At 40.2% G+C, this 23442-nt stretch overlaps 1 protein-coding gene across 1 annotated transcript in view; it reads left to right on the top strand.

Annotated features, from left to right (window-relative positions):
* LOC149289949 (dual E2 ubiquitin-conjugating enzyme/E3 ubiquitin-protein ligase BIRC6-like) overlaps positions 1-7142 on the top strand; it is a 130276-nt gene extending 123134 nt beyond the window's left edge. The window contains exons 71-74 of the mRNA XM_089490159.1: positions 985-1062; positions 2855-3043; positions 6068-6202; positions 6975-7142. Coding sequence (XP_089346285.1) covers positions 985-1062; positions 2855-3043; positions 6068-6202; positions 6975-7142 — 570 coding nt within the window. The remainder of the gene's footprint in view (positions 1-984; positions 1063-2854; positions 3044-6067; positions 6203-6974) is intronic.
* Positions 7143-23442: the final 16300 nt, after the last annotated feature.

A 23442-nucleotide genomic window follows, 5' to 3' on the forward strand; every position in this document is an offset into this window, starting at 1 on the left:
CGGCTTCCTTAATGAAGTGCAATTGTGTTTCTGGTGTCTTTTCCCTGGTTTAACAAAATTGTTCTATCCAATTATAGCACCTGCAGCCTGATTGCTGAATCGGCGCTTTCTGCATTAACTCTTTTGCTTGCATTGTTCTGCCTTCGTTCATAATGCCCCAGCTGCACTCCAGCAGGCTACTGGGAATTCCTTATTCATGCAAAGTGCCTCATCTCAGCAAGGCTTTAGGCATTTAACTAACCAATTAAATGTAGAACTGGCGTATGTTACATGACCTGCTTCCCTTATGTTATTTTTTTATTGCTGAGCCTTCATCTTAGCATTTCAGGTTTTGGTTTTTTTTTCTCTTTCCGCTGTGTGCCTGAACTAGGTTATGTTTAAAAGGCCCAATAAGTGATTGATTATACACTTTAATAGAGTAGATCATTAAAAGTGTGTGTTTTTAGAGATTTCATGTTTACCTTCTGTTTGACTAACGCAGGGCTTTGGCTCGTGAGACTTTGAAGTATGAAAGATGTTTGCGTATGTTACAGGGTAGGCCTTAGGTTTTTAGGGGATCTTGAGCAAAACAGATGCCCCCTTCCCATACCTAATAAAAGTGTTGAGTGTAGTTTTTTTATAACGAATCAACAAACCACTCAAAGTAGCAATCGGGGACATCCATAAGAAGCTGATGAACGGTAATGTATAGTTAAAAAAAAAAAAGTTAAAATTAGACAGTAAAGTTAGCAGTAATTTAGCTCCCAGTATTATATTAGAATTTTCTACTAAAATTTTACTTGCATAACTACATCACAGAAACCTTTCTGAGTTTTTTGTTTCTGTTTTGGGGTGTTTTTTTTTTTAAAGATTATTCTAAAATACTGCAAATTACAGAAATTGTTACTTGGTTATAAGCAACAAAATCAAGTCTCACACTTCCGCTAAATACACTTCTGTTATTGTATTGTGTCACTGCTCTGATGGCACTCTTGTGTTTTGTAGGTTTGTTTAAGTATATTGAATACTTGGCATGGGCGACCAGAAGAAAAATGGAATCCTCAAACATCAAGTTTTCTGCAGGTACATGATTTTGAGTCAAATACTGGTTCATATGGTCAGATTGATGATTCTTCTTTTTTACTTTGCTGTGCTTTGGTTGGATGTCTGCCCTGCTACTCTGACCTCTGTGGACATCCAGACGTTGCCCAGAAAGATTCAATGCACCCTTGACATGAGTTCCCACATCAGCCATTTCTTCAATTTCACGTGTAAAGCAGCGCTCTGCGTATTATGCCTTCTCTGCTGTCACAGTGGGACATACGGTAGCTTTCCACTATTATTTGAGTATAACAGCTAAATTATATCTAAAAAAAATAGTACACATAAGTCGTTTTTACTTTCAGCTATAAGGTGCAATGCCAAAGCCATGGCGTTGGCTTGAATTTCTGTCTGCTCGATTGAATTGTACTTTTAGTGTGTACATCATAATTCCTGCTGAATACCCAGAAATCCTCTGCTCCGATCCTTAGATCTGCCTTGTATTCATTTCTGTGCGTCCTGGGAAAACGTACTCTGGCCGCGTATCCAGCTGCTGAGCCATGACTTTGAAAGCGTTCGTTAAACCCGTGTGTTTATTCTATGGCTCCCCGAATGCCAGCCTCTGTAGTCAATTCGGGCATTTCTGACTCTGCATCGCAGAATAGAGAAAAAATTTGCTGACAGCTGCAATGAAGTGAAACGCTGTAGCTGACCAAGTGTAGTCTGAGTAAGAGCGCATCCAGCACAGCGTAAAGTCAAGCGCGGCCGCGCACCCATAGAGCGTTCCTGTGATGGATGCGAGTAATTTTGTTTTCAGCGTGTAAGAGATTACCACTCCGTCTTACCCTTGTCAGCGTTGTCTAATTTCTAACGTTACATGAATGACTGTTATTAAGCAGAAAGTCTCGCAGATAGCGGTCATTTTATTGGGCACTAGTGATGGGTAATAAGCTGTTAGTGGTTAATTCTTTGCCTTCTGCCTAATGCTGTCTTCTGGTTTTTTTTTTGGCTATAAAGCAATGAGCAACGACATTGAACAATTAGACCAATAGCGTGGATGTTTAGCTAGTTCACTTAGCACTAAGTGCTGTGGGTGATATTTAAGAAGAACATCACCATGGAAACCATTCCGAGGCATTTATTCACTAAAGGGAGAGTTTATTTCATTACAAAAGGCCAATTGTACTGGGTTTCTCCTGCAAGAAGGCCCTAGCTGGCCCTTGCATAATGTATAGTTCAATAGGTGAGGAGACTGAAGGAATCCTCCTGTTTAAGTATGCATTATATAGAGTCATCCAGGCCCTTCCTGCAGCAGAAGCTCATTGAGGTTGGACCTTCATGATGAATAGTGAAGTCAAGTTAAACCCACAATTTTCCTGTCTGCTCTCCCCTTTAATGAGAGAATCCCACATGTTTTTCTGTTTCAAAATTTGCTCCCAATATTATTATTATTTTGGCCCCGAATGTTTCTGTGCCTAGCTGAAGTGCTGGTTTTATAAATTCTAAAATTTCTGTACATCATCAAGCTAAAGAGGTGGTTACAATGTCCGAGGTGCTTAGCTTAACGTTGCCTTCCGTGGAGCTGGACAAATCTGTGTAGACTTAAGGGGGCCGTTCATTGTTGGATGCATACACATCAACACACAGTAGCACACGTTTTAGCTGCCAACTATAAATCATCAGAAGCTCTGGCAACCTAGCATTTTTTCTGGGAAAAAAGCCTATCCTTATTATGTGGAGACATTTAGGTTCCTGCATAATAGTAATGTTCTCCTTTACTTTGAAACAATCATTTGATTATTGTATCTATATTTCATCTTTTTTTATGTTGCAGGTGTTGGTGTCTGTCCAGTCCCTTATCCTTGTGTCTGAACCTTATTTCAACGAGCCTGGATATGAGAGGTCAAGAGGCACCCCAAGTGGAACCCAGAGCTCCAGAGAATATGATGGCAATATCCGACAAGCCTCCGTCAAATGGGCCATGCTTGAACAAATTAGGAACCCATCACCATGTTTTAAGGAGGTACGTTTTGTATATTTTTTTTTTCACATGTTCCCTTTTCTTCATCGCTAGTTATTTTATTGTTGTGGTAATGCAGAGCTATCATTTTTATCAACCTGTGCAGTCGATTTGATTTGTAAACCATTTTTTGATGGGCAGCCTTGTAGCTCACTGTTAAATAGATCCTTTCTGATCAAGAACAGTGGTACTGGATCCAGTCTTACAGAAACACCAACTTGAATTTGCTATCACATTGCATTCCTATAGGAATAATGGACTTTGATGTTTGGGGAGCTACTACAGCTCTGTTGCCCATATTACTACTATGAATGTTTGTAGACTTATGTTTTGTCTACATTCAAGTTGTATGTGTAAACTGCAAGTAAAGCAACATAGGGGCTGCAATAGCCCAATGGAAAAAAGTAATACATTTTGTGGTTTTAAATATCGTTGTTTCCATAGCTAGTATTTTTTATAGCCCAGGCTATATATACCAGCTTTTTTTGGATTAACTCTTTAAAGGTAGAAGTGCTGCCTCACGCTTGTGGTTTATCATCCTTTTGGCTTTAAAGTACCAGAGCCAGTTTAACTTGCTTGTTCAGTACTGTTATGAAATATGAAGGAGATGCCATACTGCTGGTAGTATTTTACATACACACAAGTTTTTAGAATAAACAATGAACCAGAATACCCAGCAGCGTTGGAGGCATCGCAGACTCACCAGAATAGCCTCCTAGCACAGAAAGTAGGTGCCTCGCATCATTTCTGCATGTATAATGAGTTTGAGAGTATGCCAGATCGATTCCAAAGGCATGCCTTGAACCATTCCTATGTCTCCCGTCACTTTTAGTTGCCATCTGCACGGTTTATCATCTTAATAAGACGTACAAGTGTGGCTGACACCCACCCTTTCCCGTGGAAAGGTGGAGGAATGAGATAAATCCAGATGGATTTAGCCTGGTGGAGAGGCAATTGCTCAGCGTGAGCAGATAATGACTTTTACAAAGTGCTTGTCTCTCCAGCTGCCTGCCTCTGTGAACTGAATTTGATGGGAATACATTTTGCAGAGCATAAAACCATAGGTTTCGGGAGTCCCGACATTAAATTACACTGTGTTTCCCAAAGGAAATATACCGTGAGCGTTGGGTAACCATTTTATTTTACGAATAAATTCCCCGGCTTTTGAGAAAATTCATAGTATTAAAACTAAAAGACGGCTTTTTTATTATTATTTTTCAAAGGTACCAAATAATTGTCACGGTATACGGCTGTATTTTGTATATAGAGAGGGGTATTCAATCAGGGAAGACTTTATATAAAAATTGTCGAGTGGTAGCATATTGGAGAAAATCCACAAGGGATTTTAACTCTATGGATCATCTTTTGCCCTAGTTAAATATATTCTTTAGTGCTTGTAGTCCATATCCAGGCGCACAATTTGCTATTATATTAACCATTATTTAACTTGGTACAACATTTAAGTTACAGTTGATGTTAAAGTTAAACCCGTTCTGAGTTAAACCCAGAAATGAGCTTTTAAAATAAGTTTTTCTTCTGTTACACGCTCGATGCATGTTAGCAGCTACATGATGTGATATGTCAGATTCCATTCACTTTGCAAATATGGCGGGAATACCGTGCAATTTATTGGCTGTGTCAGGCGCAAACAAATTGTCTCCTTTCCTCATGGTAGCTGCTGTGTTTGTACTTTTGTATCTCGATTCTGTTTGAGATAACGCTTCCATGTTTTTATTTATGCGCTCTTCCCATAGTAAGTGTCCCTAATTATGCTGCCCCCTACATTAGCGTGACACTCGCAATAAATTTTCCTGGGCAATTTCCCACGTCTAATTGAGTGTAAAGGTGTGTGCGTGTGGCAGAATCGAAGGTTCCTTCCAGCGGAGTAATTGATACGTCTTCCCCACTTCCAAGAGAACTCAACCGAGGAAATTGAAATAGGAATTATTGCTATACCGTTTAAAAACAGTATTATGCATGTAACACAAGTCTGCAACTGGTGGGAAAACAATGGTTAACTTTCCATTCCTATTGCTTGTCAAAGGAATGAGGCCGATTTATTATCTGTAGATATACATGATGGTTGGTTAATTGAAGTCATTCTGACTGAACTCGTTATTACTCTCTTGCATAATTCCTTGTAATGGAGAAATGGTGTGACTTATTGCTAACATAATACTTAGTGCAAAATAGTTCAACAGTTATGTATAACAATCATTTCTGATATGTAGACCATGAGGATGTCCGTTGCAGGATCATCATCATTGTATATGGGCCCTTGCCAGCCTAATGGACAGGTGGAATATAGTCCAACGTTTATTTGCCCATGCTCTTTGTCAAATGGCTGCTTCTAATTGGCTTGGCCAAAGCGTTTCTTGGGTATAGTATCTAACTGATGGGGCATGCCATGGAAGGCCAGTGTTTTGTCCAAACTATACCTTCAGATCAGGACGACCTGCTTTACAGCCGTATTGTATTGCAAATGGTGTTCTAACAGTTGATGTATTCTCTTATAGTACCGGTCATAAAATGAACTGTGATTTAGCTTTGTTTGAAACCCCAGCATGATGTATGATGTGATCCAGAAATAAATCATGTTAATATTATTTGCTGGAATACTCCGCTTGTGTTAAGCCAAATGAAGCGTAATGGGTCCCAATATCATAGGCATGCCTAAAACTATTCATTAACAATCCTTGATTTTGCCCAAAAAAAAGCTGTTTTTTTTTTTCTTCAACAAATGTAATGTACACAAAGACTGGAGACATTACAACGCTTACATTACAATCTTCTCCTTGTTCTTCACATTGAAAAGCAGCAATTTACAAAAAAGTACTATAAACATTAGCAGTCGTTTTAGTGGAATTAAACTTCAGAGTAAGTAAAATAACACAAACTCACTGAAACGTTTAGTTTCTAGGTCACCAACCTGTCTGCCTCTTTTTTGTGGTTTGACAAATATCCATCCAGCATTTAGATTGAATCATGTATAGGAATAACTTTAACTGGTGCTTCTCTTCTTTGTAGGTGATTCACAAACATTTTTACTTGAAACGGGCTGAGATCATGGCTCAGTGTGAAGACTGGATAGTGGACATCCAGCAATTTAGTAGTGACAAACGTGTTGGCAGAACCATGTCTCACCATGCAGCAGCTTTGAAGGTATATGCGAATCTTTACCATAAATGTGATGAAATTGGTGTATACTGCAATATTTTATCTTTTTTGAATGAGCAACAACCCATTCAAGTACCTCTGCTAGAACTCTTGTGTTTTTAGATGTACTAAGGAGTCTTTCATTTAATTAGATACTAATCCAGAACCTTTAAAAAAAAAAAAATTCTCTGGAATTAACAGCCTTACATAATTTGTGCAAAAAGGTGTTTTTCTGTGTGTTTTATGGATTTCAATACATAGTGCTACAATTATTTCAAATAATTTCATTATTATAATACACGGAAGATCAATTTTTCACCAGTTACAGCCATCTCAATCTTTTCACGCCCAAAAGGAAGTAGTTTTTCTCCAGAGGAATTTGTTATAGCAATCAGAGCTCCAGAGGTAGGGTAGAGAACATCCAAGTTGATCTGCACAGAATTTAATTGACATAACCAAGTATAAAATCTGTAATTATTGGCGCTAGAAGTTGTAAGAATGTTACACAACCCATAATAAGACCCTTATAATAGTTTTCCTTTGCAGTAAGCAGTGTTGCGTTTGGAGGTGGTTAAGATTTAGGGAAATTGCTTTCCTCCTGTGTCATCGTCATTACAACCTATTGTCACGCTGAGTCTCCAGAGACTTTTTGGTCACTGTAGAGAATGGATTTTGGTTTTACTGTGAATTCCAAATGATGTAGAGATTTGGGGCTCAGGAGAGAGCAGTTTATTACAATGACATGCTGACCATACTGTTTCTTCTGCTTTGTGTGCAGCGACATACGGCTCAGCTCCGAGAAGAACTCTTAAAGCTTCAGTGCCCTGAAGGCTTGGACCCAGATGCTGATGACTCTACAGAAAAATGCCTTGCCACAGCAAGCTGTGAAGAGACTACATTGCACGAACAGGTCAAACCTAGCAGCAGTAAAGATTCCCCCCAGTGACTTCAAATTCTGAGCTGCAACGGCATGGACTTTTAGAAACAGGCTTTGAAGCACAGCCAAATATGTCCATATTTGTATGTAAGAAGCTAATTATGTAATAGTTAATGAAGCTAAAACTATACTATGCCCTTAATATACAGTTTAATTTGAGAACTTTTACCTGTACAAGAGTGTAAAATTTTTTTGTGCTTTTATTTTTTTTTTCAAATGTGAGAACCACTGATTTGGTATGTTAAACAAAATGTAAACAAGAAATGGAGAAATCACTGAAATAAGGGAACGTACCTTAAGAAAGAATGTTTACCGAATATTTTTTTCTTTTTGTTCGTCTTTGGTTTTTTTTTTTTTTTTTTTTTACTTGTAGAGTGAGGGCGTTGTAACAAAGAATATATATTGGTCATTCTTATAACTATAACTATTTAAAGACTGCAGATTTTCACGAATTTGATAGATTTTGGCCATACCTTCATTCTCATTTTTGATTTCTACAGAAACCTTCTGCATTCTTCAATAAAAGTTAAGCAGAAATGCTCCCTATTAAATGATTCACTTATTACAGTTTTTGTTTCCATTTTTAACAATACATCTGCAATATAAGGACATTATTACTGGAGATTGTAAGACTGAATTTATCACAGTCAGTGTTTAATTTGATGCTTTTCCATTCAGAATGCACACACAATAAATAGATATGGTTTTACCTTGAGCGCACATGCTTCACCGATCTTCATCCTTTTATTTGTACGGTATATGTTTAAACCAGAGTTTTTTCTCACCTTTATGAAGATGTGGTAAGTCCCTCAAAGTTAAGAGAAGATGGAGCATAGAGGTGGAACCTTCTTAAGGCCACTATGTGTCAAGGGTACAGCTGAAATACACATTTTATTTCATTTATTTAAGAGAAAAAAGCAACACGTTCAGGGCATCAGGCAGTGGATATGGCATTTGGCTTCTGTACTTTTTTATTAAAGGACAACTATCACAAACTCAGTGCGTTATACATGTGTTACTTTGAAGGTAACAGGACGATGAAACCTGTGTTCACCAGAGGGATCTTTTGATACAGTCATGTTTTTGTGTCTACCTCTGCCTTACACTCAACTCCTTTTTTTTGTTTTTAACTAAATTTTTAGCAGAAAAGTATTTTCAACTCAGGTTAGCCTGATGGCAAGGGTGAGTGATCGTAGTCCTTGAGTTGACCCACTGGTTCAGGCAGGGTCATGTAACGTAGTAGTGTGGTGGTGCAAACTTCTCTGAAGACACATTCATACCAACAAAGTAAGAGATTGTGTGTCTGTCAGGGTAAGTATGTGTTTGTGTGTCACTTACGGGTGGTAGGTGAACTTGCCTTTATATGGCCTCTGGGGACGATGCAGCCTTTCTTGCAGAATCTATCTGCCAAGGACAGCCCTGCATAATGAGAACGGTGAGTTGAAACAGCAAATCTCCTGCCAACTCCCACAAATTCTTACCTGGTAGAATTCACCTGGTAGCTGTCTTTTTTATTTAAAAATGGTACCAGGAAATGACAAGGAAAATTAAATTCTCAGGTAAGAATTTACTCTGTCTATGTCATTCCTGGTAGCAGCTACTAGATGTAAAAAAAGCTACAGAAACCACAGCTTGCAGCATGCGTCTGCCAAAACTTGGAATCTTTGAAAAAAGGCATCTAGCTCGTAGTGCTTGACGAAAGTGTGCATGCTCTTTCAAACAGACTTCTATAAAAATAACCCATGCTGTCTCTGCCCAAGATGTGAAGACTGCTCTATTGGAGTGAGCTTAAGTCCCTGGGGAGGTTCTTTTCCAACAGCCTTGTAGGTTTCAGATACGGTATGTCACAAAAGTCAGTACCCCGTCACATTTTTGTAAACATTTCATTATATATTCATGTGAAAACACTGAAGAAATGCCGCTTTGCTACAATGTAGCCTGCAAACAGTTTGCTACGGACAAGCAGACTTGGCACATGGATTACTGGAACCGTGTCCTATGGTCCGATGAGACCAAGATAAACTTATTTGGTTCGGATGGTGTCAAGCGTGTGGCGTCAACCAGGTGAGGAGTAGAAAGACAAGTGTGTCTTGCCTGGTGAAGCATGGTGGTGGGAGTGTCATGGTCTGGGCCTTCATGAGTGCTGCCGGCACTGGGGAGCTACAGTTCATTGTGGGAACCATAAATGCCAGCATGTACTGTGACATACTGAATAAGAGCATGATCCCCTCCTGTCGGAGACTAGTTATTCCAACATAACGACCCCAAAGACACCTCCAAGAGGACCACTGCCTTGCTAAAGAAGCAGTAAAGGTGATGGACTGGCCAAGCATGTCTCCAGACCTAAACCCTATAGAGCATCTGTGGAGCATCCTCAAACGGAAGGTGTGGGAGCACAAGGTCTCTTAACATCCACCAACTCTGTGATGTCGTCATGGAGGAGTGGAAGAGGACTTCAGTGACAACCTATAAAGCTCTGGTGATCTCCATGCCCAAGCTGGGTTAAGGCATTTGTACTCACTTTTGTTGCCAAGGTTTAGACATTAATGGCTGTCAGTGGAGTTATATTTTGGGGGACAGCAAATTTACACAGGCTGTACACACTACATTATATATTACATGTACATTTCTCCAGTGTTGTCACATGAAAAGATATAACAAAAATGTGAGGAGTGTATTCACATTTGTCAGATACTGTATAGCCAGCACCAGCTGCTGGGCTACATAATTCCTAGAAACAGCCAAACCTTTCCTAGCCCTGGCAAAGGACATAAAGTGATTAGACGGTCTTCTCAAAAAGGCTTTTTTGTGGGTAGATCTCTAGACATCTATGGAGAGAAAGGGTGTGTAACTGTCGTTCCCTGCTATTCGGCTTGGGGCAAAAGACAGGTAAGATGATGTCCTGGTGAAGATGAAATGGAGAACAAACCTTTCATATGAATTCCCGCAGAGATCAAAGGACCACTCGATCTTCAAAAGACTGAAGGTAAGGTTTCAAAGTAGACAATGCCTAAACGAGGTCTCTTAAATGTTCAAAGGAAGCGCTGGAGAGACTGCATAGAACTAAGTTCAAATCACAAGCAGGAACTCGGGTTCTCGTGAAAGGTTGTATCCTAGAGACAGCTAGGGCTAGTCTTTTGTGTACTTTCAGAGTGGCCGGCAAGAGTCCCTCGTGGAAGCCCTGCTCTGGTTGGCAGAGACCTCTTTTAGATGAATATGTTTGAGAGCACACCAAGAGCTGAAAGTTTTCCAAATCTTACTATAATGTACCATAACATAAGTATGTAATCTTTCTGCTCACTAACATGGTATCAGCCACATCTGCAGAGAGACTGGACCTAATCAATCTCTTCCTCTCAAAAGCCAAGCCGTCAGTAGTACTGGCCCCTGCTCCAGCTGATCCTTATTGACCTCTAAAGTTCATGGGTTCTGCCACTGACAGACTAATCAGTACTGGGTACTAGATCCTTGGGCCAATCTGGAGCTATAAGGATAACCAGGCACCTTTCTCTCTTGTCCTTCTTCAGAACCTTGGCTATGAGGGGCCGATGATGGAACACATAACACATCCTGAAGCTCCACCACTGAGAGAACGCGTCTGGAGCCAGGGGCTGACCTTCGTCTGAAAGGGAGAAGAAGAGCTCAGTCTTGTTGATATGGGAAGCCATGAGATCTATACCTCGGAACTCGATCTGCAGGAAGCATGTAAGATCTAGACTCCATTCTCCTTGCAACATAGGAACTCTGCTGAGGAGATCTGCATTGATCTCCTTCCCTCTGATGTAGACTACGGAAACATGAAGTTCAGCTTATCTTCCTATCGTATGAAGAAGGCCCCCAGCTGCAAACTTCTTCTACCTCCCTGTCCGTTAATTGCCAGAGGACTTTGACGGACTTAATGTGAAATCTGTCCTGCCAGAAACCTGGCGCTCTCTAGGCAACAGCAAGGTCCAGGAGATCAATGTGAAGCCGAATCTCCCAGGGAGACCAGAGTCCCTATATGAATTCTTCTCCCCAAAGGAAGCTTCCCACCCCTTCAGACTGGCATCCGTGGAAACGACTGACCAAACGAGTTTGGGCCAATGCAGGTCCCTTTTCTAGTCTTCTACTCTGAAGCCACCATCTAAGGGAGTATTGAACTGCTACAGGAAACACCACCTTATTTTCCAAGGCAGAGAGTGGCTGATCCCAAACCCTCAGTACAAAGTGCTGTAGATGCCTCATGTGCAGGTCGGCCCAAGATACCTCCTGTCTGAAGGAGGCCATCAGACCTAGCAGCCTCATGAGAAGGCTGCATCTGTGACTTCCGGAGAATGTCTAAGGAGAGTCTGGTCAACTTCTGAATTTTGTCTTTTGGGAGAAACATTCTCTGAGAGATAGTATTTATCTGGAAGCCCTGAAGGTATGATGTTCTGGATGGCTGAAGAAAGGACTTCTGAAATATGATGATCCTAGATTCTGTAGTAGAGACACTGTTCTCTGGATGTGGAGAACAAGATTTTTTGCTTAGCTGGCTGCCAGTAACCAGTCATGCCTTCTTTGGACCCACAGATTATTCAGGCAATTCAGAAATGATAATTTAGTGGCGGGGAACCTTTTTTTCTGCCAAGGGCCATTTGGATATTCATCATTTGCGGGCCATACAAAATTATCAGTTTATAAATTAGCCCCAGATTGTATATTTATCCTACTACCCAGCACCCATTTAGTATTGATTTATGTGATGCCCTCAGCCAGCACATCCCTCAGCCAGCACATCCGTGCAATCACACGTATTCATTCATTTACAAATATGAATTCACTCATTCACAGATATTCATTCATTCTCTGATTCACATATACTCGTTTACAAATATTCCTTCATTCAGATACTCATTCATTAACTAATTCACAGATACTCATTCACAAATATTCCCAGCGAATGCTATTAAAAAACGCCTCTTTAAGGCATTGATATTGGGGATTCTGTCACACTATACAGTGCGGCCTTATATTGCTAGGTATAAGCAACCTAGTGTATCATACACAAATATTTTAATGGGAAAATTTACGTTTAAGCCAGATGAATTAGTGCATGGTGCTAGTGCACATTTTGGCATCCAATAAAACATCCAACATTTAACACGTACCAATAGCCTTAGTTTGAATGACTTACGCTTTAAGAAATATGTTTTGAAAACCTTTGAATATATTATTTAATAGAATTTGAGGAGTTTTACAAGGATGAGTTAAGGTTAAAGCAAATAAAGTAAAACTGTAAAATAGCATTGCCTGATTAGATTAGAAATCCCGAGGTGCATTAGTCTTGCTTTCCTCGGTCCTCTAGTCTTAGCTAAAAGCACTTGGAGACTTTCCCTTTATTAAATGAAATTCAGTATTAATCAGTAGCCGGATAATCAGGTACCAGTGTGGGTCACTTGTGCGTCATCGGAGCTTACTGTCCAATGGCAGGAAGCTGGTTTGTGTTTATACCTATTGGCCTCTAATGCAAAAATCAATGTAAGGCCTTTACACCGAAACCCATGTTAATCGTTTCTTGGTTACACAGAGAAACCTGCAGCACAAAGCAAATCCTTCATTGAACAACCCGGAATATGTTTATTCATACAGTCAATGCACTAAACCTCACACATATAAAATGCATCACATTTTAATATGCAATAATAGCAAGGACTAAATATATTCATAACTATATTGAATGCCATATAACATTCATTCTTGGACATGAATAATGCATCTTCATCGTGGGTATAATATTAGCGATTGACAGTGGTCAGCAGTTTTATAGATTAGCAGAGCATGTCACTGTCAATTTAAATGTACATATACCACAGTATACAAAGGCGCAACTCTTGTGTGAAGCTGCCATGCGATGCCTTCATGTTCAACTAATCAATGTGAAAGTGTACACAGGCAGAGCTTAAACATTCTGCTAATGTGCAAAAGGTTACTTTTTTAATTATAAATATGAATATATTGTAGTTCATTCTCACAGTTTTTTTTGTTTGGTTTTTTTTGTTCTTAGTTTAGTCCTTAGAGTCCTAGATATATTGGACAGATAAGTGTACCTTCCCCCCAGTTACTAACATACGCATTGGCACACATATATTTACACATTCACCCTTACCGGCTACCCGGAGCCTTCCCTTGCGGGATGCGGCCAAGACTGCACACTGATGTCAGCGGCGTTCCCGCTGACGGCAGTGGGAAACATGGGCGGGGAGAGATGCGTGTCAAGACCCCGCTCCCGTGACCTGGAGGATTTAGGTCTTGATCCGGAGAACCGGAGAGTTCCCAGATTATTTGGAATTAATTCTAATGAAATAGATTTAATTTCAATACAATTTAAATTTTTGAGTGTATATTTAAATATATGTATATGTTGAGTATATATATTATGTATATACCGTATTTGCTCGATTATAAGACGACCCCCCCAAAATCTGAATATCTCTGATCTCTGACAGCCGGGGAAGGTCTGCGCGATGGACGCAGACAATCCCCGCTGCTAACCGCACCTCCTTCCGGCTGCAGCGGAAGTTGTCTATGCAAATCGCGTAGAGCTCTACACGCTGCCCGGACTACGCACCGGGGAAGCACCGGTAAATTGGGGGGGGCAGGTAGCATAACACAGGAGGATCCAGGTCCCCTGCATCGCTGCGGGGGATCTGGATCTTAGTCTCATAGTCAGACCTATTTGAGGTCTGATTATAAGACGACCCTGATTATAAGATGAGGGCTATTTTTCAGAGCATTTGCTCTGGAAAAAACCTCATCTTATAATCGAGCAAATACGGTATATTATGTATATTATTTTTGTTGAATCTCATATGTATACCTTTCTTTAGAACTTGTTAAATATCTTCTTTTCTTCTTTTTTTTTACAGATTATTAAGGGATTTTTGGATGAAGGGTTAAATGTTAGGGAGGTACTCAAAGAGCATTTAAAAGTCTCTGTCTGTGGTTTACTGCCTATGAGTAAACTCAAATGTAGCGCGAAATGCGTTAGGTGTAGTCTGTTCACAGTAGACGCTGTAGATGCCAGCAATAAACTTCTACTTTTGGTTTTAAATTTTTGAGCTGTGAAGTGATACTCATTGTGCCTACATTCTTATGGACTGTTCTGGAGAGTTATTAACTTTTATTATTATTATCTTTTATTGATATAGCACCAATAATTTACATAGCTGGAAGTCTCCATTTATATACACCTGTTCTTGTTACATATGCTGGAGTGCCACAGCTGACTGAGCTGGGACCTGATTCATGCATTCAATTACTCAAAATTGCACACTAGCCATGTCACGCTTGTGTTTCATTCATTCACTTGTACATATATAAACACAAACTGCAGATTCAGAAGAGGTGCACTTGCATTACCTGATTTATTAGAGCATATAACTAATGTGCAAATGTTTCAGGACAATAACTACTTTCTCGGGACGAGGAGGGTACATTGATAATTTGCTCATTTGTTTTTTTCACTACCAATTCATGTGGCAAGTATGCCTCTAATCTGGAGTGTTCTGGGGTGCGTGTTATATATTCTTTGTATCTCACCTTTATTATACATTAGCTCATCTATAGTGAGTCTCTGTATGCACAGCACCTAGTAGAATTCATTTGACTTCTATGCATTTTTCAACCCTTTCTTCTGTGTTTGTTTATATGAAGATCTTACCACATCTACTTTCTGCCGTTCCTGTGGTTGTGCCAAACCATCCAGCCATTTGGTCATTGTGATTTACCCTTCTCAGCATTATCTTGTTACAAAGTGACACCCCAGCTGTAATATGTATTTTAATAAATGTATATCACAGTTGACAGGTACTTTCAAATCTTTGTGGTGTCTATTTTTCAATCTCATAAACTATGTTTATATGCATTCTTCTTTACTGGGACTGTCAGGGTCATTAAACTGTCTCTTTAACTTAACTTGAAGTTCAATCTTACAACTTTCTCTATAGCAACATCACCAGAAAGCAAGTCTACACCATCTCATTGGGGTCAAGTGCTTTGATGTGTCACTTCTTCTTTACCTCTTTCTCTTTTCTTAGCCACACTAGGTTAATCAAAGTTAAATATGTAGAGGTATAGAAAACAGAACAAAGGCTTTCAGAGTAAGCCAAGATGTATAGGATTCCAATTATAAACACCAAGCCCACCAGACAATGGCTGGGATCTTTGAAAACTCCTAAGGGACCTCATCTTATAGGGGAAATCAAGGCAGATGTACTTATACAGAAAGTATGGCTGACAGCCACATTCATCAAACACTGCAAATTGGCTGTCAAGAGTTTTCAAGAAAGATGGATTTGGACAAAAAAAGTATTTACGTGGTTATGACTTATTTAACCCTTATATTGAACACAAGTTTACCAGAGGAAATGTTAGCATAAGCCCAACTAAGGTAAAGTTCTGGACAAAGATGTGGTACTTTAATGCCGACGGCCACTAAATGACATATGGATTTTATTTTAAAATATTATTACTTAATAGCAAATAATATTGAGAATAAAAATACAAAATAATCAATAATGATAACCATAAAAAACTGATAACATGTTCTCCCAATCCTCCAGTTATTCATTTTAAGCAGTGAAGGGCAAGGAAATATCGACTACTTGCTAGAGCTCGTCTTGCTTGTATATGGAGAGATATCATGCAAATCATGTCCAGTGATTTATATTTTCTTCCTTCTTATTCTGACTCCTTGAATCATTTCACCTCTGTATTGTTTCATATTGGACAAAATGTCCAACTTTAGATCTTAAAGTGGCATTACAAATTTAGTCACGGATTCAGTGGCAGACGTAAAGTATGTTTTAACAGGATTAAAAATATTCTTTCAAACTTGCGCTGCCCCTCAATCTTCTACTGTTCAGACCTCTTTGGCAATAGATCAATCTTTCTACTCACTGGCTATGATGATAATGGTTATAGTCTGTTAGACAGAGGGGAAGGAAAAGTGAGGGACAGTGCCATTTGATTTATATCTTTGAATTGCTGGGCATATAAACACCCTGTCTGTGAAGGGGAATGTCATAGCTGAATTCTGAAGCAGTATGTGCCATTGGTATTCTGCGGTAGCCAATTAATTTTATAGCTCAGTGTTTGTGTCATTCAAGGTTAAATGACTCAAAAAGGTCAAATCTTTTGTTCATGTGGGGCTGCACAATCAAAAACATGCATTAGGCTCCCAGTTTACTGTAGTAACCATACATTTACTGTGCTTTAACACCATACCCTTTCACATACATACACAATACCCCTCCTCTCCCTAGCACCACTAGCCCTAGGTCAGGGGTGTCCAACGAGCGGCCGCGGGCCAAATGCGGCCCGCCAGACTTCGAGGTGCGGCCCAAGTGAGCAAATTTCCTGGTGGGCGGGCAGAACACCATTAAAAGCGGCCGCTTTCAAAGCACCGTGCTGCCCAATGGCAGCAGTGCCTCAGCTCTTCGGCCGGCCCTTTTTAAGATGTGACGTTCAAGGGGGCGGGCTCACAGAATAATTCCTCCTGACAGAGAGAGGATAGTCACGTCGGAAGACAGAAGGAACCCCCCCCACACAAAAATGTAAGTATTACATTATAGTTAGGGGTTATAGGAAAGTGGACCCATTTTCAGGGGGTGGGTTCCTTTGGGACAAAAATTAAATAATACAAAAGGGGGAGTTGGGGGTAATACAACAGACAAGAGGGTAGTTGGGCATCACATTAACCAATACAAAAAGGGTGGGGGCATCAATACACAAGGGAGGGGATTGGCTGGGGCATCACATAAATCAATATACAAGGGTGTGGGGGCATAAATGCACAAAGGGGAGCAATACACAAGGTTGTGGGGGCCATATACTAAAGGAGGCCATGCTGGGGCATCAATACACAAGGGGGCAAAAATACAAAAGGGGCAGTTAATGAAAGAAGCAGTGTAGAAAATACATTCAGTGCGGCAGAGCCTGTCCTGGTGTGTGTCTGGGTGTCAGTGTGGCAGAGCCTGTCCTGGTGTGTGTGTTTGAGTGTCAGTGTGGCAGAGCCTGTCCTGGTGTGTGTTTGGGTGTCATTGTGGCAGAGCCTGTCCTGGTGTGTGTTTGGGTGTCGGTATGGCAGAGCCTGTCCTGGTGTGTGTGTGTTTGGGTGTTGGTGGGGCAGAGCCTGTCCTGGTGTGTGTTTGGGTGTCAGTGTGGCAGAGCCTGTCTTGGTCTGTGGTTTTGGGTGCCCGTGTGGCAGAGTCTGTCCTGGTGTGTGTGTGTGTTTGGGTGTCAGTGTGGCAGAGCCTGTCCTGGTGTGTGTTTGGGTGTCGGTATGGCAGAGCCTGTCCTGGTGTGTGTGTGTGTTTGGGTGTCGGTGTAGCATAGCCTGTCCTGGTGTGTGTGTTTGGGTGTCAGTATGGCAGAGCCTGTACTGGTGTGTGTGTGTTTGGGTGTCAGAGCCTGTCCTGATGTGTGTGTGTGTTTGGGTGTCAGTGTGGCAGAGCCTGTCCTGATGTGTGTGTGTGTTTGGGTGTCAGTGTGGCAGAGCCTGTCCTGGTGTGTGTGTGTTTGGTGTGTCAGAGCCTTCCTGATGTGTGTGTGTGTTTGGGTGTTGGTGGGGCAGAGCCTGTCCTGGTGTGTGTGTTTGGGTGTTGGTGTGACAGATCCTGTCCTCGTGTGTGTTTGGGAGGCGTTCTGGCAGATCCTGTCCTGGTGTGTGTGTTTGGATGTCGGCATGGCAGAGCCTGTCCTGGTGTGTGTTTGGTGTCGTTGTGGCAGAGCCTGTCCTGGTGTGTATTGGGTCATCTGTTTCTTGGCACTTTACTTACTGCAGGAATGAATAGAACTATTTAAGTTTTACCCTCCTGAATTTGTAGTTTCTTGTCCCAGAAAACAGAGAGGAAAAGTAAAGGGTTTTGTGTTATTTACTCTGTTTTAATCTGCATATTTTATTAAAAAGGATTAGTGGCAATAAATTGTGGCTTCGGACATCCCGTGTATGATGACTTTTTTTAGTGTACTGATTACTCCCAATCCCATCACATAAGATTCTATCTTGTATTATCTGCCGAGCACTGATGTCATCTTTATCCATTATACATCGATGCCGACGAATTTTATTTACATAAAATGGCCACCAAAATCCTCAGAACCAGGCCCGTGATGCTCTTAATCCAGCCGTGCTTCCAGTGTGCATCACCTAGTTTAAATCCATCTTGTACCCACAGTGTGCTCCAGCCTTGTGCAGTTTTATTTGGCTAAACTTGTTTTAAATGTAAATGGTTTGTGGACTGACTTTGTTTTACTGTTTAAGCAATTTAGTATTGATATAGTGACATATAAAAGTTGTTTAAAAAAACTTTTCCACTGCCGTTTCATTATTGCTAAATACCCTGTATTAATATGCATTATAAAGCTAAAAGGCCATATTTGCTCTCAGTGAAAAATGAGTGCGGCCCACGCACACATACATTTCTGATGAAGTGGCCCACTGCAGAAAAAACTTGGACACCCCTGATTTAGTGTTATCCAACCCGGTTGTGTCTGACCTGGCATCCTGTGTCAGCCATCCTTGACTCCAGTTTGTTGTTTAGCTATACCGGTATCTTGATCTGTCCCTGCTTTGCCTACTACACTTAGTCGCAGATTTTACCTGCTTACACCTGAGCCTCCTCACAGTTGGGATCGTCTAAGTCCCTGTCCTCCTTGCTAGGTGATTCCAAGCTGAATAGCTTTGAGGTGAGTGCTCATTCAGTGGTGGCGGAAGTGACACTACTACAGGGTCTTAGAATCAGCCAGACACTGGTGGCCCACGAGGCACAGTTCAACAACATGGAAGACAAGCTTGACCAACTTGCTCATGCTATGCAGGTTTTGGTGTCAGGATCTGATCCGGGGTCCAGTGTCCATCAAGGTTTTACTCAAATGTTCCCACCCGAGAGGGCTAAAGGGTAGCAAGGCCTTGGCTTCTTTACTGTTGGAGAGCAAAGTAAGGGAGCCTTGCCTGGGTCTATCGCTGGTCCAACTACTGAAAAATATTTTTTGCTCGTACCTGTCTCCATAGAACCGTTGGGGCTTAACTCCTTGTGGGCGGGATTTGGCAGTGAGTGTTCATTCGGTGATGGATGTGACATTATCCTTACTTCTGCTTTTATCATTCTTATCTCCAAATACCGTAATAAACACAATCATAGCTCTTCCCACAACTTGCTTCTCTATTCAATTGTGTTCACTTCTTCCCACTCTTGTATCCAATATTTCTATTCTCTAGAATTCCCTACCTTGTTTTGTCAGACTCTCCCCTACTACTCTCCTATCCCAGCTCACTAAAACCTACATGTTCAGAGATGTATACAATCTATCCACCATCCGAAATATGAAATATGAAAAGAAATCAACAGTTCACACCATCATCAAAATTTTTATGCTGCTGACGTCTCCATATGACACATGCTACAATGAAATCATCCTCAACCAAGCGTTCCCTCACCTTCTGTCTCATTAACTTTCAACCTCCTAATAGATTATAAGCTCCCAAGAGCAGGGCCTTCTTCTGCTTCTGTTCCAGGAATTCTTCATATGTATTAATGTTACTGTCATGTTTGTGTATTGTCAGTTTTTATGTTATTGTTAATAACTTTAATATAGTGTAATCCAGAATGTTTGTTAGCATATTTTGCAGCAGAATGGCAATAACAAACAAAAATAATAGGATATACACAGCACTAAATATAGTGTATAAAATTAAAACCATTTTGTTAGCCTTAGACAGGAATAGAGATGGTTGCATCAGTCACAACAGGACAGGAGCCAGGACCAATCTAGAGCTCACTGAGATGCAGATCACTAATTTTGTCAAGATTTACAAGTGAAGGTTTGGAAGCGCAGTCTATCAAAAACAATGCATAGCTTCTGTTTGCTAAAACTTCATCAACACCACTTTTTAGTCCAAACCAGACCCCAGACACAAACGGAGTTGCCCCATCTCTGGAGATGCATGAATTCTTCCTAAACATGAGGATTTAGTGACAGGGTAGGAAGAGCTCAGACCACTTCCACCTTCCTTACTCACAGGCAACACCTTCTGGCAGGGCAGACCAAAACTGTTGTTGGTATTCAATGGCTTATCTTACTCTGGAAGGGTACATCTAGAAATTGTTGTATTGCATATAAATATATAAATATAAAATATATAAATGTTCTTACCACCATTGAAGATACCTAATAATTTGACCATTTATTATTGATTTCTATAGTGATAAGACCACCTTTCAAACTTTGCACCAGTCAATTTAACTTTACCCCAGCACCGATATATTATAATTTTTTTTTTAACTCACAAACTAAATAACATAAACTTTTCCCCGAAAAATACCCCAGGTCCTTTTTTTCCATGATGCCCTCAGCTGTACGCTGTGAACTATGCATAAATTCAATAAAATCTAGCTAGAGTATTCAAACATTGTAGGTTTATTAGCACATCAGCAAATCTTTTTGTTTAGCACCTTATTAAAACTGACTAGTGTGTCCCTTGGCATCGGCAGGTTTAAGTTTTGTGTTTAGAGAAGACATTGCTGGCCTTTCCCTGTAAGGAATAAACTCTGATGCTTGCGCTGTTCATAGTAGTAATGAGATCATTAACCTTTTCTCACTTGCTGATAGTGGCAGGGTAATTACCCTTTTCACTGTCAGTAATGAATGTGGGACAATTGATCTTACCAGCACTTTGTTACCAATGGAAATACATGCTGTATACGTTCTTTTGCAATCTGTGCCTTTAAGCACTTCAGGAGAGGGACTTCTTTTACTAAAGTACCATGAGCACAATGTCTTTAAGACTACCTTACTTATTATATATCAAGTTTTATGTTTTTATATGACTGCACTTATTGTAATGTCTACTTATAAAATAAATAAAGCATGGTAAGAAATGTGTTTTTGAGATTTTTTTTCTTAATACATATACAATATACAGTAATAGTAAATATATAATCCAAGCCACGGTGTCCAATGGAAATATAATGCAAACAGATCTGATGTAGTTGTAGTCTTTGTTACATCTGTGAATCATAATCATGAAGTTAATGAAATTTTAGACTATCACATAGTGCCACCATTGCCCTCAAATTGCTTATTAGTGCCATATTTGTTCCCAGACACATTGCCTGTACCTCAAATAGCTTATTTGTGCCACCTGTGCCCCCAAACAGCCTGTCTCTGCCATCTCTGTCCCCAAACAGCTTGTCTGCGCCATCATTCGGCCAAACAGCTTGTGTGCACCAACTGTGCCCCCAACCATCTTGCCTGTGCCACCTTTTCCCAAACAACTTGTCACCAAAAAGCTTGTCTATGCCATTATTGGCCCTGAACAGCTTCCCTGTGCCCCAAACAGCTTCCCTGTGCCCTCAAACAGCCTGCCTGTACCCCTGCTTATATCACTTACCTCTCTTTTCCTCCATGCTGTGTGCAGACGGATTTAGTATGCAGGAATTGGATATGATGTCACTTCCTGCTCAATGGCAGTCAGTGAGAGATTATCCAATCGGTATTACCCACACCTAAAGTCTTTAAAGGAGCAGACAACTGGTCACAGGGGCTGCCCTGTCCCCAAGAGTAGCAGCCCGGTTAGAGTTACAACACCTGCGACAATGATTGTTATTCCTCAGGCTTGTGGTATGTGCTAGTGAACAGTGGGGTTCATTAAGCTAAACATCGTTTCGAGCTAAGCTGGGACGTTGTTTTTATCATGTTTGGCAAGCTTTTTCAATAATGAAGTGTATATTATCTCAATAATGACAATAATGGTAAAAGGGTCTGTAGCTTTAATCATAGAATAATTCATGGAAACCAACCCTAAATGATCTATTATACTGAATATATTTGAGGAGCTGAAGGCAAGTGACAAATGTTGTTGCTTTACTCTGTTTTAAATAAGCATATTTCGAAGAATTGTTGCTATTTTTAAAGAAAGAAGATGTATTTAGTATCGGATCTTTTGCCTCAGCATAAATGTTCTCATAGGTTCCGGCATAAATATCAAACATGAGGTTCTAACTAGACTGAAGACACCTTAAATAAATTACAAAAAATAAATATAACAATTTTTACTTACAAAACATCAAAGAATCTATTTTTAATATGTCGTTCCAGCATATTTGCACAATACAGTACAGTACTTATCAAAAACTATGACATCAACAGCTTACAAAGTAATTTGTGAAACCATTTCATATATTATCTTTTGATATCTAAATCACTATTGTTTTTATTTCAGAACAACTGGAACATACTTCTAAAATATCTAGAATTACAATGTTATTTAGGTGGAGCAATCTCTTACCTAAATTCTAGATTTTTCTGTACAATATACTCAATATACTTTATAGTGGTATTTCTAGTTAAAAATGATTCAGCTTATCTGATGTAATATAATAATTTCTAAAAAAAACAAAACAACCCACAAACCTCTAAAACAAAAACACTGAAGGGGGAGTGGGAGAAGTCCAACTGCTATAGGGTGTGTCAGATATTTTATGATAGAAAACATGTATTCTATATTTGTCTCATTAATATCCCTAACAGGTGTCTATAAGAAAGTAGTCCTTTTAGCAGGACATGAATGAGCACAAGGCAATCTTGGACATAAACCTCCCAGGAGGTTCCTGGCAAATCATGCATTAACCAAGTATCTGAATTTGTTACTGGAAAAAGTCTGTAAAGTACAGAGTGGTAATTACAAAACTCCATAGAGTTCTTGAGTTAGAGCTCTAGGACTCCCAACAAAGTCCGTGCAAACATGCATGGCTGAAACAACTGAACAGATCCTTCTCATCCATTGCAGATGGTTTCTAAATCTGCTCAGTCCCCTGGAATGCAGAAATGTACTCAGCCCAAACTTCTGCAGTACCCAATCCATAAGCACCTTACATAAATGATTCTGACCAAGCAGAGTACGCCTGGCAGTCCTTGATGTAGTTGAACAATGTGATCAGATCTGTGGCAACAGACGTTTAATGTGAATAAGTTGAAGAGAATGCACCTAGGACACTGAAACCCAAAGGCAGAGTATTGAATGCTTGATACTGCCCTAACCTCAAGATTTGAGGAAAGGAATTTAGGGGTAGTTATTTCAGAGGATTAAAAGGTAGGTAGACAATGCAATAGAGCAGCAAAAAATGCTAGCAGAAAGGTTGGTTCTACAGGGAGAGGTATTAACATGTATAGGTTGAAATCCACATTAAGGAGTGAGGGGATGCCAGTTTTTAAGATCATATCTCTCCCTCGTCTGCTTACAGTATACAGGATGATGTTCATCCCCTCTATGAGCGTGGGAGGCATC

Source organism: Sceloporus occidentalis, unplaced genomic scaffold, assembly GCF_023333645.1.
Source record: "Sceloporus occidentalis isolate IW3139 unplaced genomic scaffold, rSceOcc1.0.p SCAF_42, whole genome shotgun sequence".
Lineage (NCBI taxonomy): Eukaryota > Metazoa > Chordata > Lepidosauria > Squamata > Phrynosomatidae > Sceloporus > Sceloporus occidentalis.